Raw genomic sequence first — 16,359 nt, 5'->3', positions numbered from 1 at the left:
AACATAATATTTCTCCAAAAAAAAAACGTAAACAGTATTTTACCTGGCGTCAAGAGAAAGCTGTGTAGTGATTATTGGATAATCGGGTAAAGGTTGAGTAAGTGCCTTTCAAGTTCTCACACAACTAAACAGCAGGATAACAGCTATATAGAAGCGTAAATAGATATGCATGCAATAAGAGCTTATCCCAACCGTCACAACAGCCATAAGTAGTTGACTAAGTTCGCCAGATTTGCTTGTATAGAGGTTTAGTAAAGGTTTTCTCATATCGTATAACATTTGAATACAGTTTGAGAACCGGTGGAAACTAACGATTTTAAATTGGCTCACTACTTGACTAGCCTATTGGTCCCAAGCAAATCGATTAACGTACCCCATTCTAGTCGAAATTACTACACAATGTTTGTTTTGATTCGCTATGAAAGTTTGACAGATAAAATAAGGGGTTCGTGAATTTTCCTATGTTTCGAGGGGTTCATCGATTAGCTTGGGACCGAAGATAGTACCAGAGCTGAGCCAAAAAGTTGAGCACGTTTCTTCGGGACCTTCTAGTCTTAGAGTTACCTCTATGGTTTGAGGCTGTATAAATGAAATGAGTAAAGCGTTTACATTGCGAAAATTATTATTTGGGGTAGCATATGGGATTAGAGCTAATTGGAGACAAACGCTTATTGTAGGGTAATTTGAAGAGATAACTTTCTGGTGTCTTCTGAAAAGTTATTAAAAAGAAAAATTTTCACCTTTTGGAAACATTTAGCATCCGGAATGTCACGAATCTGATCCTCCGGATGACCCGAAAAATCGGTAAAAGTGGTCAATTCATGAAACTAACCCTAGAGCTCCGCTCCGCTCATAGACGTCTTATCAGAATTAATTTGAAGATGGGACCTGAATATGGACCCAGAGGACCATGGGATGGTCCACTGGAAGATCCGGAACATCCGTAAAAGTGGTCAATTCATGAATCTGATCCTAGAGCTCAGCAGATTTTTTAAAATCACTCCTATACACATTATCAGAATGAATTCGGAGTTGTGACTGGAATATGGACACTGAAGACCATGGGATGGTCCTCCAGATGATCCGGAACATCCGTGATAGTGGTAAATTCATGAAACTGATCGTCGTGAAAGACGTCTTATCAGAATGCATTTGGTGTTGTATCTAGAATATGCACCCAGGGGACCAAGGGATGATACACCGGAAAATCCGGAACATCCGTTAAAGTGCTCAAGATCCCTATAGTACGGTTAATAGGGACCGCATTATAGGAACCGGTATTAACTAATACACGTTATGATAAGACGTCTTTGAGTGGTTTAGAAAAAAAGTAGAAGGGTCTGTGCCTAGGGGCACGAACGGAAGCTTGACGTAGGACCGCTAGTGGACGGAACAAATGTGAACATTTAGTTCTTTTAATTGATCAATCATCAATTATCTTAACTCTTTCCATTTTTTAATTGTAAGCGTATCAAATTTGTAGTATTTATTTCAATGAGAAAGTTGATTAAGAGAATCCAAGGGACTGTCAACTTGAGTATTTTCGGTTCATCTACCCGACTTTAAAAGGTGTACATATTTCAATTTTTTTGTTATTTATGAATGTTTAAGTTTTGTGCATTTTGGTATTAAAGTGTATTCAATTCATCCCTCACAGGTTTTCCTTCGGAATTATATGAATGGGGTGGAGCGGAAAGTATCGTTTGTGCAGAATATGTAAAAAAGGAGGGACTCGAGAGATTTAACTCGTGACTCACGAGTCGAAACGAGTCGTGAGAGCTAATATTCTCATTTGATTGAAACCCAAAGCGAATTATTCCCACTTGTCTCATCTTCTGGAAAATGGTCGGACGATGATTAATCTCACCAATACATTCGGGCCTACAATTCTACACCTTCTATAAAGACCAGGTTGAGCCTTGATAGCTAGCTGCTTGCGGGAACTGATGACCTTGACAAATGTCCAAATAATACTCTTAACAAATTTTTGGTGGTCCTGGAAAGGGCCGTTTTGCAGTGATGGTTGAGTAATGCTGAGCTGAGCACGACGAGCTACTGAATCCGATCCTAGCCTAGCGGTAAGACTTCTTCCTCCTTCTCTATGGTTGCTCATATGAGCTCTGCGCTCACTGCTTGCAGGGAGCCTTTCGTTGTTGTTGTTGAAAGCACTCCTGCTGCTGCTGCTGCTGGACTGGAAACCACCACTTACGGTAATTGAATGAACACCGTTCAGTGGGACCGCATCGAATTCGATTTTAAAGTCTGTGTTAGGGAATGCGCTGTTTTCAGACATTCGGTGATAATTATGATCACCATTGCAACAGTTGGACATTTGGTATTTTTCAATAGTGACCTATTTAAAATTAACTAGGTGTGCATTTTAGCAGATTGGTAGATAAATTTCCAATCGTTTGGTTTGTTTAGAATTAAAATCTATCTGCTATTGGTCGAAACCTGACCTCTTTTCGTAATGCTGTGCATTTTGGTTTTTTGAAATTGCGTGGATTCTATAGATCCTGTGGAGATCTATCTAGCCCTGATGTATGTGTTGGTAGAGGGAAAAATGTAAACTTTGCGGGAGACGATGTCTTAACACTCGAAAGCAATTTTGTGAAATATGAAGTAAGACAAATCCTAGCTAGTTCTGCATGATGATTTTGTTTGATTTTATTTATTTGTAAATTCGCCGGGAAATACCTGCTGGCGATTTGTTTTTTTTTTTATGATAACTCCTTACTTGAAAACAGGCAAAAACTCACAAACAGGCTGCTTTTTCATGGTATACAGTGTGATAATTCAATAATCAATCAATTATCTCAACATTTAGTGGCAACCATTCATAAATTTTGGTAACAAACAAAAAATTCTATAATCCACATTGAATTTCATATGTAAGCGCCGATTGAAACAACCTTTTCGAAGTCATTACAAGGGTGATTGATTAAACGAAAGAAACGAATCGTGCGGAATGAATGCCGAGGAAAAACTAATTGCACAAATATATTCAGGCCTACAATTCCACACCTTCTATAGACAGGTTGAGCCTTGATAGCTAGCTGCTTGCGGGAACTGATGACCTTGACCAATGTCCAAATAATACTCTTTAACAAATTTTTGGTGGCCCTGAAAAGGACCGTTTTGTAGTGATGGTTGAGTAATTCTGAGCTGGGTGTTCAACACGGATGAAGGTGTCGAGCTGTAAACCGTTTGGAGCGAGGGTGACACGCATGGCATAGATGACCGACCCGCAGCGACTCACGAAGAGCTACTGATTCCGATCCATAGCATAGCGGTGCAGCTTCTTCCTCCTTTGATGGTTGCTTATGTGGGCTCTGCAGCTCGCTGCTTGCAGGCAGCCTTTCGTTGTTACTGGAGAACAATTTTCAACGCCACACGCCGAAAGCACTGCTACCAACAATCAATACGAAACTAACGATTTTAAATTGGCTCACTACTTGACTAGCCTATTGGTCCCAAGCAAACGATTAACGTACCCCATTCTAGTTGAAATTCTAGTACTACACAATGTTTGTTTTGATTGGCTATGAAAGTTTGACAGATAAAATGAGGGGTTATTGGTTTTTCCTATGTTTCGAGGGGTGAATCGATAAGCTTGGGACCGAAGAGAATACCAGAGCTGAGCCAAAAAGTTGAGCACGTTATTTCGGGACCTTCTAGTCTTAGAGTTACCTCTATGCTGCTACTGCTGCTACTAATTTCGAAGACCGAACACCACCACACAGTGGTGTGGTCGTTGGGAGCGTGTGGTTCTGAGTATGGCGATGAGTGTGCAAAATATTACGCAATTCCATCCTCCCTATTCACACGCGCCCGAGGATCGGAGGCGAATGCCACTTCGACTTGTTTCGTCTACTTACTACTCTCTGACGACTGTGCTGGGGAAGCAGCATATGCATGTAGGTAATTGGTGGATTTGTTAGTTAATTCGACGCTTTTGGACATGCTGGACATTTACCAGTGTTTCAATAGTTTCTTGTTGAACATTCGGATGTATTGCCATATTTCTGATCGATTGGTGATAAAATTATTGAAATTGGACCAGGGGCAGCTGAGTTATTAACGTTCAAAATCTTTCTGAATTTGTTACATGATCCATTTTCGGTTTTCACAAAGTGTACCCCCATACAGAAATCAAAGACGTAGTCCTACGTCAAAAAATCACGGAGCTTTAGGATCAGTTTCATAAAATGACCACTTTCACGGATGTTTCGGATCTTCCACAGGACCAGTCTTGTGACTTACCGGGAACTGACTATTCCCAAGAGATGACCAACTATCTGCTTAACAACTTCTCCAAAGACATCAGGAAGTTATCTCTTCAAATTGCCGTTCAATCAGTGTTTGGTCCCAATTAGCTCAAATCTCATATGCTACGTGTATTCGTTAATGCCGGATCGACCGTACTATAGGAATCCGGCAAGAACGAATCCGTACTATAGGAATCTTGACTGTATATCACAATCAGAATTATGTAGTAAAAATTCGAACGAGTCTAGTTTAGGCACTAGACTACAGCAGTTCCACTGTAGCACAGTGACAATATCTTCGACCTCGTTTGATGAATTATCCATCGAAAGATATGATTGATGCAAGGAGGGGCCATTGAACAGTCAATTGCTTAAGATATGATTCTAATGTTGGAAGCAAGGCAGAAACTAAGCTTTTAAAAGGGTCTTGTTTGTTGAACATATTCAATATGAATCCCACCATGTGTGTGTGTATGTGTGTATTCAATCTAACCCCCACTGGCCGGCAGTGGTATTATGGAAGAAATTTGCTTTCAAAAATCCTTGATGTAATAATTTAAAGCATGTTTAGTCCGGGAGTTAGAAAGTGATAGCTCTACTGCAGATTTAGCAACTCATTTCAGAATGCCTGGTAATTCACATCCATTCCGAAGTTACTTTCACATACAATAAGCCCCGCATGTAAACACTACCGTTATCATATGAATAATGGTACTTCAAACACCCTTCCAGATTTCAAAATGTAATGTTTCGGAATCTGGCGCGTATTTAGTAATATATGGAAATATGCATTTATGATTGATTTAAAATCAGATCTCACCAAATTCTGTCTCCGAAAAAATCTTCCGCGTTGTTGTTACAACCGAACACAACATTTTGAATCACATGCGACGTTTTTCATTTGCACCGAATTTTTGCCTGACACCTCATTCACGTGCATCCTCCGGAAGACAGAACGCCAGCACCAAGAAAAGAAAAAAAAACCCAATAAAACTCTTCTAGAGGAGAGACAAAGCACCAAAAACAAACAAAAATAAAAACCGACCAACGCGACACCATAGCAACACAGCTACTCGAAACAAATTCTTGTCCCAGAGTTTTAACGTTAATTACAATATCACTAAAAAGTTTCTTAAAACGTGATAGATCTTAATTTACACTTATCCACACGCGAAAACTTTTTTTTTTTGACTTGGTACAATTAAAAAAATATTCGGAAAACAGATGAAATTAGCGCCAGCGAAAACCATTCAATATCAATTGGTCCTTTTGCACGCCAGCAGCAGGGGAACGAGTTATTGAGAGATTCAACTTTCCACCACCTAAATATGGAGAAATTGGCAATCAAAAGAGCAATTTATAAGCTTATTAATACGATTCTAAACACTTCGTGCTCAACAAGTGTTGATGAATCAGGATTAGGATTTCAGGAGAATACTCCCAACAAACATTGGAAGCGGAATGAGAGCTTATTCAGGCTAAAATATGCTTATTCAGCTAAAAAATAGTTTATTCAGTTCTTAATCAGCACAAATTGTTTGTTGGGCTGTACAACGAAGCCAAGTACGATGAATTGGCGCTAAACACTAACACTGTTGTAACGATTTTACAAATACAGTTTTAAAATAAGATATATCAAGCAACATATTGATTACATTTTGCAAAATAATTACACACCTGGGGGAGAAAAACTTGGCTAAATATAACACAATTTGCTTATACCAACCTTTTTGCCTTTCTCGTACACCAAGGTGTACCGAAAGGCTATGACACAGACAAACAGACATAAACTCGCAAGTTGTTCATCGAACAAGCATTTAACGGTCAATTTAAAAGTATCGTAGTTGGTAGTATAGCCACCTGTGGCGTGCATAGTCAATTCCCTTGCGTTTGACGTTTACACACTACCGCCATCTGTTCAGTGTACTACCCACCACAGTGTATTCAACAGATGGCGGTAATGTTTTAGCGACGATGTTTTACAGTGATAAATATTCAATGTGTTATGTCTGTTTGTCTGTGGCTATGATATCACTTTAAAACACAATTTCTTTCCAAGACCTGGAGAGACGATACAGGGTTGAAAATTCTCTGGGAATAATCACCCGGGTGCGAGAGATATCATTCTCTGTGGTGAATCTCTGCTTATCTCCTCGGAGATTTTTCGTGGCACCACTGGAGAGATTGTTACACACAGCACGGGAGAGTGAGAGAGTTGACAGTTCACTGTTTGTCTGATTATACACTCACTTCCGTGAGAAAGATGGCAGCGCAAATGCGTTATTGTTTCTCCAAAGATTCCGGCGGAGCTTGACGTGAGGGGACAAAGTGCAAACTGTTCTTCACGAAAAAAAAAGTGCGGATTGACGACAGTACCGGTGGTTGTGAATTTTGTGCTTTGCAGGGCAAATGGAAAATCATTCAAAGTAGACACGGTATTCAACTTGAAGCGGCATCTCGTCAATATTCATCGGGTGTTCTGGTGTTGCTAGATCACTGCTCCTCTCTCCATTGTCGCTGCAGCTGCTGACGGCATGCCAAGTGCCTTCCTTTCGACACATTTCATCGACGACATTCTCCACGTTAAAGACGTCTCCCTTCGCACTGCCTCGAACCTTTGACAGTCGAAGGCCACATGCTCCGGCGTTTCATCCACGTTGCCACAAACTGAACAGAGGGGTGACGCTGCGTGTCCGAACCGATGCAGGTAATTCCTGAAGCAGCCGTGGCCAGACAGGAACTGCGTTAGGTGAAAGTTGACGTCTCCATGTTTTCTGTTAGCCCAGATCGAAAGAATCTGTATTAGTCTACGTGTTCATCTACCGTTCTCGGCCGTGTTCCACTCCTGTTTTCCACTTAGCCAACGACTCCGCTCTCACAGATTTCCGTACTCTTCCGGTTTCTCTCCACCTGTAGCACTCGCTATTCTCCGCCAGGGTGATGCCGGTAGGGATCATACCGGCGATAACGCATACTGCTTCCGACGAGATGGTTTTGTACGCACTTACGACTTACATTACCATGAGCCGGAACGTACAACTCGGTTTCCTATGGTTCTGCTTCATTTCCAGCTCTGCAACTGGCTGGACCTCCATACCTCAGTATCGACGTTAATATAAAAAGTGACCTTTAAAAAATCTTTATATGCAACAAACTAACAACCAAAGTCTTCACCAGGGTGATTCTCCCCGGTGAAGTAAACGAACTCTCTATACGGTGCTCCTTAGTGATCACTCATCTGCTCCGGTGTGTTGGACTGTTGGAGGTGCGAGAGTCAGAAACTGTATTTGTTTGCGAAGTGGGAGAAGCGGTAGAAAGTGAAAACAAAATAAAGATCTCTCACTATGCCAAAGCGAGGTGTCTTTTCATCTCATCACCCTGCTTACACTTGGGAGAATGGCCCGTCCTTTCTTATAAACAAACGAATGTCATCGTTACCTGTTATGATACTTATAGAGAGGTGACCAGATATAGGAGATGTGACCGTCAAATCGTATGGAAAATGTTCGTTTTGGAAACAACATGGCAGCACATATAACTATGACCGTCTGTAACAGTGACAGCTCGTTCGCATGGTGGATTTGAAAACGTGCGATTTTCAAATGAGTGTTGAAAAATGCATCGCACGTGTAATTTGATTAAAGATGTAAAACAGTGTAACCAAATAATTTTAAAATTTTCCCTTGATTACAAAAGTCTGTGAATATCTGTAAAAAAAAACTAAAAAGTCTGTAAATGTCTGTAACGAAAAAAATGTCTGTGAAAAAAATAGATGTCTGTAAATTCACAGACATGTCTGTAAATCTGGCATCTCTGGTGCAACCGATAGCTATCCAGCTTTCCATGCTCGGTAATGGTGGCCTGTTTGTATGAATAAATGTATCCTTCACTGTGCTTATTGACAGTATCTGGAGGACCCTAGCAATCCAATGGAATATTAATGGTATTTACCATAACATTGGAGACCTAGAGGTGCTAGTCAGAGAGCACGAGCCACTGATCCTGGCGAGGGGGGCGACACATCTAAATCTCAATTCTAGATGCTCAACAAATCTCACACTAGCGAATCAATCTTCGAAAAATCTTCAATCATTTCTTCCATCTACTTGCATCGCACATCATCTTTTTGCAAGAAATCTTCAGAATCGTCATCAATCTTTTTTCTATCTACTCAGTGTGCATGCAGCTAACCACAGCAAAACACAATTTTTCCTGCATCGTAGATAGAGTCGCCCCCCTCGGATCCTGGGTATCCAGGAAATCCACCGTGCTGACCCAACCAGCCTGAACAGATCCCTCTCCGGAAGATACACCTGGACCACAAAGACGAACCAGAATGTGTTCCAATCTGTGGGCATTGGAGTCGTCAAGGACACACTGTTCTCCATAGTCGAGATCGACACCGATCTGCCAATTGTGGGGGTCAGACTAGAGGTCCCGTTTCCTATCACGGTCCTCTGCGTCTACCTCCCAAACGGCAAGATCAACGGGCTTGCGAAGCAACTCAGCGACATAATCAGCGCACTTCCGGAACCGGTCCTCATGCTAGGCGATGTTAATGGTCACCATACAACGTGGGGCAGTCCTAGAAACAACACCCGGGGTTCCATCATACACGCAGAAAAAAATATTTTAAAAGTAATAATATTTGACGTAAAATCAATAAGAATTTCATTTTGTTTTGGCTGCAAAAAGAAATCATTATTGTTTCAACAATCCAGTATTTTTGTTTCTAAAAACCCATGGATTGTTAAATCAAAAAGAAACTCTTTTAGAATTTACAAGAGCTTTCATGGTTTTGACGTAAGCTGTCAAATTTGGCAGCTGGGTCAACAACAAAAATATGTTTGTTTTTAAAAGATATTTCTTGTTGATTCAATCATATTTATTTTATAAAGTCTGACAATTCACGCAGTAGAAATAAAAATGTGTTTATTGATGTAAAAATAATATGGCATTTTTTTTTATGTTTCGTTTTCATTTTGAAACAAAATTGCAGAAATTGTAATTGAATTTCTGAGGCATAAACGTAACGCGGAACGCGTAAGTATTGTTATTGTTTACATTTTTGTCCGGGTGAAAACGAGGGAATGGTTGGTAGTTATTTTTGCTTTCATGGCCCAGAGAATGGACACAGCAAATATATGCTAAATTAAAATTAACTATTGCTGGCTTAATAATAGAATATTGTTATTTTTACAATAGTTGCATTTGAAAAGTGGCTGATTAAAACAAAAAGAATCCTATTTTGAATTTATATGAATAAGTATTATTGAAACAACAAAAAGCAATATAATTTCAACTGGAATTGTTTGCTTAAAATTAAAGATTTTTTTGGTTCAATTCAAACAATTTTCTGTCCGTGTAGCAAACCTTGCGGAACAACACGACCTGATCATTATCAACGACGGGTCGAACACGTTTACCCGTCCACCGATAGAGTCGGCCATTGACATCTCGGCGGTAAGCGGGAATATCGCCCACCGGCTAGCGTGGAAGGTGTCCGACGACCCTGGAGGCAGCGACCACTTCCCAATTTTCATCACGGTCAACGACAACCCCCCAGAGACCTCCCGTCGTCCAAGGTGGCTCTACGACCGTGCCGATTGGGAAGGTTACGAAATAAGCATCAGCAGCATATGTCAGGAGAACCCACCTCTGAGTCTGGACGAGCTTACGGAAAATATGGTAAAGGCAGCGAACCAGGCCATCCCCAAATCAAAGGCGAACCCGGGACCCAAACCCCTTCATTGGTGGTCACCCACAACGAAGGCGGCCGTCAAAGCCAGGCGCAAGGCCCTCCGCGCAGCCAAACGTCTACCGCAGGGCCACCCTGATAAAGAAAAGGCCATCGAAGTGTACCGCTCCGCCAGGAACCAGTGTCGGCAAACCATCCAGGATGTCAAAAAGGCCAGCTGGGAAAGCTTCCTAGATGAGATAAATGCCAACCAATCTGCGTCCGAGATCTGGCAAAGGATCAACGCTATCCGGGGAAGCAGGCGAGCCCGGGGCTTCACCCTCCGAGGACCAAACGGAATAACCCGAGATCCGGAGGAAATCGCCAACCTCCTTGGCGATTATTTCGAGTCGCTGTCCAGCCTGGGAAACTACGACGAGGGTTTCCGAAACCGCAACTCCGTCTCCACCTCCAGCATCAACAATTTCCAAATCCCCGACGACGGAAACGACCTCACCATCAACAGGCCTTTCACAATGGAAGAGCTGGGCTTCGCCCTCAGAAAGGCCAAGGGCAAATCCGCCGGGCCGGATGAGGTCGGATACCCGATGATAAGGAACCTCCCACCCACGCAAAAGACGACCCTCCTCGAACTTTTCAACCTGGCCTGGACTGACCGCCAGATGCCGAACACCTGGAAACACAGTCTAATCGTACCCATTCCGAAAAACCCCGGACCGGCATTACTGCCTAAGGACTTCCGACCGATCTCCCTGACCAGCTGTTGCAGCAAAATTATGGAGCGCTTGGTTAACCGAAGACTGACGGGCTTCCTCGAAGGGAACAGCCTGTTGGACCACACGCTTTTCGACCTGGCCACGGAACCGGCACCTATTTTAATAGCCTCGGCCAGATCGTCCAGGAGGCACTCCGTAAGGACCAACACGTAGAGTTGGCCTCCCTGGATCTGGCTAAGGCTTACAACAGGGCATGGACACCACAAGTCCTACACCAACTGTCCAAATGGGGTCTTGGAGGAAATATTCTCTACTTCCTGAGGAATTACCTACAGGACAGGACATTCCAGGTGACCATCGGTAATCATCGATCCAACACCAGGCGAGAGGAGACTGGAGTTCCACAGGGTTCCGTAATTGCTGTCACCATCTTCTTGGTGGCAATGAACGGAATCTTTGTGGGACTGCCAAAGGAAATATACATCCTGGTGTATGCGGACGACATCTTGCTCCTAGTATTCGGGAAAACTCTAAAAGCAATGAAGGTAAAATTGCAGCGGCTATAGACCTTTTTGACGTTTAATCATCTTTCTTTATCTAGCACACATGGATAAATGGACGGTTTGTTTTCCCACTAATCTGTTTCCCTCTTGCTCGCACTCGTTCGCTTTAAATGGTACAGTAGTGTGCGCCGATTAAACGTCAAAAAGCTCTATAGGCTAGGACATCGTTGCTTGCTATTTTCAGAATTCACACAAATACAACGTCAGCAGCTCTTAATGAGAAAAACTAAAATACAAACATTCGCAACGATCTTCGACGACAGTGTGGTATGACAGAGCCGGTCATATGACATTTTAGTTTGGTGCTGTAATTAGATAGCCTGTTCTACAAGTGTCGGAAGCAAAGGCAGTCGATTATCACAGAAAATGTGTCGGCTACTTAAAATCGTGTCGCGTAAAAGACTGGTCACTGCACTATCATGCTATACGTGAATTATTGTTACTCCGAATAAATAATAGGAACTTCTCGGCTTTTCCAATTATCATACATTACATAGATCACATTAAAATATTGTAAAAATGAAACCGATCTTCTAGAGACCTTACCAGTACCGAATGATCTAATTAACTAACCCCTAGATTTCCCGATTGTGTTCCGCAGAGTATCAAGTGCTCTGCGCATAAGTACGGGCGTATATGAGAGCAGCGAGCTTGCGACTCGGGGTGCTCCGCGGTATGAAAAAACACTGATCTATCCAATCACTTGCTGCGTTGGTTGAGAAGTAGTGTTTCTCACATCGCTCCTGTTGTGCATCTATGATCTTCTGTGATGTGTTTGGTTGTTGGTGCTCCCTTATTTCCAAACGAAGGCGTAGAATAATGATAGAGTGGGATGCATTCATTGGCCACATTCCTTCCAATTTGATGTGGGTTACTCTTGAGCACTCAGCGACGTCCTGAGCGGCCATTGTATAGTGGCGTAGGGTTAAGCTCCATTATGATCGGTATTGACCTTCATTCTACCGTCAAATGATTTCCTTTCCAGATATAACAGTGACATGAACGAAGGTGTCTCACGGTCTTGGGACCTTAGTGAGCCCTGGGAGGTTTTGTTCTTGTCAGGTGCCGTTCAACAAGCTTAAAATTTATCTGTTTTGCTTTGTAGGGAAAAAACAAACCAGCACTGTCAAAACCATCTCTGGTGCCAATTACCACACACCATGACTCAATATTAATCATGAAATAAAATAGAAAATCCCTACTATTTCGTATTACATAGTAAAAATTTAACTGTTTACCACACGTTTGAGTATAAAGATCATATACGTTTTGCCAATTTTAGTTAAAATGTCGTGTGACAAAATCTTCGATTTTAGCCATCTGGCTAAGAAAGTGACCCCCCTTAAAGAAGGACTATTTGGAAGTCAATTTTAAGCTCCTAAATTGAAGAATTAAGATCTCAAATTTTGTCTTTTTACTCAATACAAGTTGATCTATTGAAACACAGGCGCGTAAAGCCCAATTAATCGATAATTTCTTGTTGTTAGCTGTAATTCCCACTAGGGCCAAATACTGGAGCTAGTGTCAAAACTGACTCACCTACCCTATAATACAATTATTTTCATCGAAACAACATATGTGATAAAGTAGGCTTGGAAATAGCAAGCTTCATTAGGTGTAAAATTAATGACAAAAGAGCATCAAAATTCAAAGTAACACAAGTTAAATAAAACTTTTAAAAAAAACTGCAATATGTCGAAAGAAATACCCGAAACCGTTAACCAGCAAGATTCCATTTCTAAAAATTCAGAGCTCGAAACGGGAGAAAAATCCACCATTTCTCAATCGTCGGAAAAGTTCTCGAAATCATTCGAATTAAATTACCCCAACGGGGAGCTGGACACATTCCCGATGAAAGATCTAGAACCAACCTCCCTAGACGAACTACTCAACCGCGAGCTAAACGAACAACCTTTGTCGTTCGGTAAATTCGGCTTTGAAACGGAGCAACGCAGCAACGGAGACATCGACAAAGCAAAGGAGGTGACAATCGAGGAACCCATCGTCTCATTTGTGAACTCAGATCCACCGTTCAAGAAGAACCGTCGCATCCAGGTGCCTTCCAATGGTGAGTTTTTTTTTTTTGGGAAGGTAATTTTGAAAAATCAAATTCTGTACTATGATGGTTTCGAGTAGATATCACCAAAGGCATCTCAAGTATTGAGCCGTCGCCGAAAAAGCCAATCAAAAAAAGATTGCACGATCCAACGCCACAGAAGATTGGCGTCCTGGTTGGTGTTCCATGTCGCCGTAGGCCTTCGAAAGGTGGAAGGTATTTTTTTGTGAACTTACTATGCAATTGCAGCAACTTGCTAAAATTAAATTCGTTTTTACAGCGATGAAAATCAACAGCAGGACCTGCTCAAGCATTTCACGCTGGTTTTCCTATTCTCCCGATTGAAAAACCCCATGAAATGGGACGTGGCCACATTTGAAGAGATCCAAGCATTAGGAAATTCCATTGATTCTACGATGGTTAATACGAAGTTTTGCGTTCAGTACAAAGATCTTGATCATTCTATAACTTTGACGAGCACCTTGGCCAAGGGGCGAATAAACTCCACGGATGCTCCACCGCCAACACTCAAGAGTGCGCTAATTGAGCACGTGTCCAGCTACAGCGGATTGGTGCTGAAGTGCGAATCACACTATATGATGCTGTGGAGGATTACCGAAGGCTACTACCTGTACGATCCCTGCTTGAATGACGTATCGCAGTTGATTTTCTTCAATAGTCTGAAATTGCTGATGAAGTTTATTTTGGAGAAGAAACAGTTGAACGACCGGTCCAAGTTTTACATGGCCAAGATTTCGTGGCACGCTGTTGACGATGGACTGGTTATGACTCTGAAGAGGATGTCTCGTATTGCCAAAAAATTTAAGATATTGAACTCGAAAGAAGCATTGCTAATGGGGGATCGATATATCAAGGATGCAGGATTCAAACTAGAATCTCTGCGAGTGTCGCTAAATGCGATCTATTTGGCTCAACAGTTAGAAGCGAGATCGTGGGATGCTAGCAACTTGAACGGATTGTTCAATGGACTAATGAGCGACAAGGAGATTAACAAGCTGGGAGTGTTTCTCATCGAGGAAGGAGAGGAGGAGAGCTTTCTTCTGGAGAAAGGTAGATTGATTAGGTTGAGCGTTTCTTTCCACTATACGCAACGAGAAGACTTTGAATGGCTGGTTAATCGCCTGATTACTATTCGGGTCGCTCTCATCATCAGGGTAAACGAATCCTATTTCTCAGTTTGGAGCAGCGGAAACATTCTGTACTGGTTCTCACCCTTCCGTTACGACGCCTTGAAGCTGGACCCCGTGGAATTAGAGGACAAAGCGTCTTTCATGTATGCATTCAATACGCTGGATCGGCTATCCACCGTTATGTTCGAATATCTTACCGAAATCGGTCTACTTCCGAAGCATTGCATCCGCATGTTTACCGTCGACGGGGAACCGTTTGGAAAGGCACCCCGGCTACCGTTGGTGGACAGTAAAGATTCACTGAATCGCAGCGAACTCGAGATTCAAGTATCGGAAGGCACGAAGAACAAAGAGTACATACAGATTGGCGATCTACCTCCGATGACCCTGTCCGAGGCCAAGCTGTGCCGAATCATGGTACGAGATATTATGGGCAATGCCGAGACAAAGTATGATGAATAGTTTGTTTTCTAATAAAATCTGAATATAGCAATAGGTATAACATTTTAAAGCTTTTTGTTCCTTTGGTTTGTTTTCCGTGCTGAGCACTAATGCTACCGACGCCAGGGAGGCCGCTGCCACACCTGGACCCTACCTATCGACCCATCAACTCATGAACCGGGGACCAACGGCTTTACTTCCCTTCCGAGAGAATATCCCGGCGGCACCGACTGAGAATGAACCCACACCGAAAATAGTTTTCATGTAGCTTCCATCGGAAACGCATATGATTTTCATCCATAATCAAAATTAATGGAATTCATCTGAATTTCACATAACATTTATGCGATCACATTAATTTTATATGATTTTTCATATGAATTTCATGGACCTCATGTGATTCATGTGATTTTGTGGTGGGATTTGCTGCTATGTGATCACAGGAAAGCTATGTGAAAATCACATGGATTTCATCCATTAGATATGTGATAAATTTTTTGAGTGCAGGCCTGCTCGGGTGAGAGGTAATCACGCTTACCACTACACCACCGGCGCCGCTAACATTCTCATTCTAAGCTGCTGCGTAAAGAGATCACGGCCTTTCTTGTGTTCCGTTGCGTTGTGCGCTTGTTTCCCATTTAGATCACATTCGCAAGTTCAAACTTGTAATCCACATTTAAGCCTGGTACGCAGCTGAAAAGTAATGACGTTTTTACGTGCTACGGGATAGGACACGGAATGCAAAAGAAATTACTTTTCCTCAGCATTTCTTGACCCAGTACGCAGTTCAAAAGAAATCGGTAAAGGAAAGATCGATTTCATTAGTATCGTAATCGACATGAAGGTGGCGCATTCTGAATACAATTTCACTTTCCTTGCGGAATAATGGTCTGATCAATTATTCCGTTAGGTAATGTTGGCGTTTATTGCAAAACTGATGTTTTGGATGCATTTAAACAACATAAACACTAATAAGTGTTGATTTTACAATTTGACGACATCTCCCTACACGGAAATGAAAAACTACTCAAAATTAAGTACTTTTCCCTCAATTCTGGGGTTCAACCCAATAACCCAAATTTGAGTAAATCGCATATAGTAGTTTCCATTTAAAACCGGCAAAAAAAATTACCTACTCTTAAGTATATTCTACCCAAAATTAAGTTTAATTCACGTAAATTTAAGAATATGCAATTTACTCAAAAGTAACTTATTGGGCTGAACTATATCGTTGGGTCGAATCTCTCGCTCCTTTTTTGACAACAATAACGAGTGCAAGTGAGAGGCTGAAGTCAATATTAAGTAAAAAGAACTCATATTTTGGGTAGTATTTTTTCTCCATGATAATCTCAAAATTTAGCAGCCTATAGCTGTCAAATTTTCTTTTGGGAAAAATCCTCAAAAATTGCTTTTCCGTTTTCTTTTCAGCTGCGTAACAGGCTTTACTCGTCATTTGCGATCCACAC

General features: G+C 41.8%; 2 protein-coding genes across 2 annotated transcripts in view; one reads left to right on the top strand and one right to left on the bottom strand.

Moving 5' to 3' along the window:
* The window catches only part of RecQ4 (RecQ4 helicase), a 394,445-nt gene that overhangs the window by 208,906 nt on the left and 169,180 nt on the right, over nucleotides 1-16,359 (bottom strand). The window lies entirely within an intron of this gene.
* LOC135708544 (uncharacterized) lies at nucleotides 12,938-14,925 on the top strand. Its single transcript, XM_065230646.1, has 3 exons — nucleotides 12,938-13,313; nucleotides 13,382-13,517; nucleotides 13,582-14,925. The coding sequence occupies exons 1-3, from the start codon at nucleotides 12,938-12,940 to the stop codon at nucleotides 14,912-14,914; spliced, it is 1,845 nt and encodes a 614-aa protein (XP_065086718.1). The 3' UTR covers nucleotides 14,915-14,925.

The sequence above is a fragment of the Ochlerotatus camptorhynchus genome, unplaced genomic scaffold (genome assembly GCF_037179485.1).
Source record: "Ochlerotatus camptorhynchus isolate MF236.1 unplaced genomic scaffold, CSIRO-AGI_Acam_v1.1 ptg000330l, whole genome shotgun sequence".
Classification (NCBI taxonomy): domain Eukaryota; kingdom Metazoa; phylum Arthropoda; class Insecta; order Diptera; family Culicidae; genus Ochlerotatus; species Ochlerotatus camptorhynchus.
This window is presented reverse-complemented; position numbering and strand designations above follow the sequence as displayed.

Coding starts and splice junctions, on each gene's coding strand:
- LOC135708544 (XM_065230646.1), top strand. CDS start 12,938: ATGTCGAAAGAAATACCCGAAACCGTTAACCAGCAAGATTCCATTTCT. Junction 13,314..13,381: donor CATCCAGGTGCCTTCCAATG/GTGAGTTTTTTT, acceptor GGTTTCGAGTAG/ATATCACCAAAGGCATCTCA. Junction 13,518..13,581: donor AGGCCTTCGAAAGGTGGAAG/GTATTTTTTTGT, acceptor TCGTTTTTACAG/CGATGAAAATCAACAGCAGG.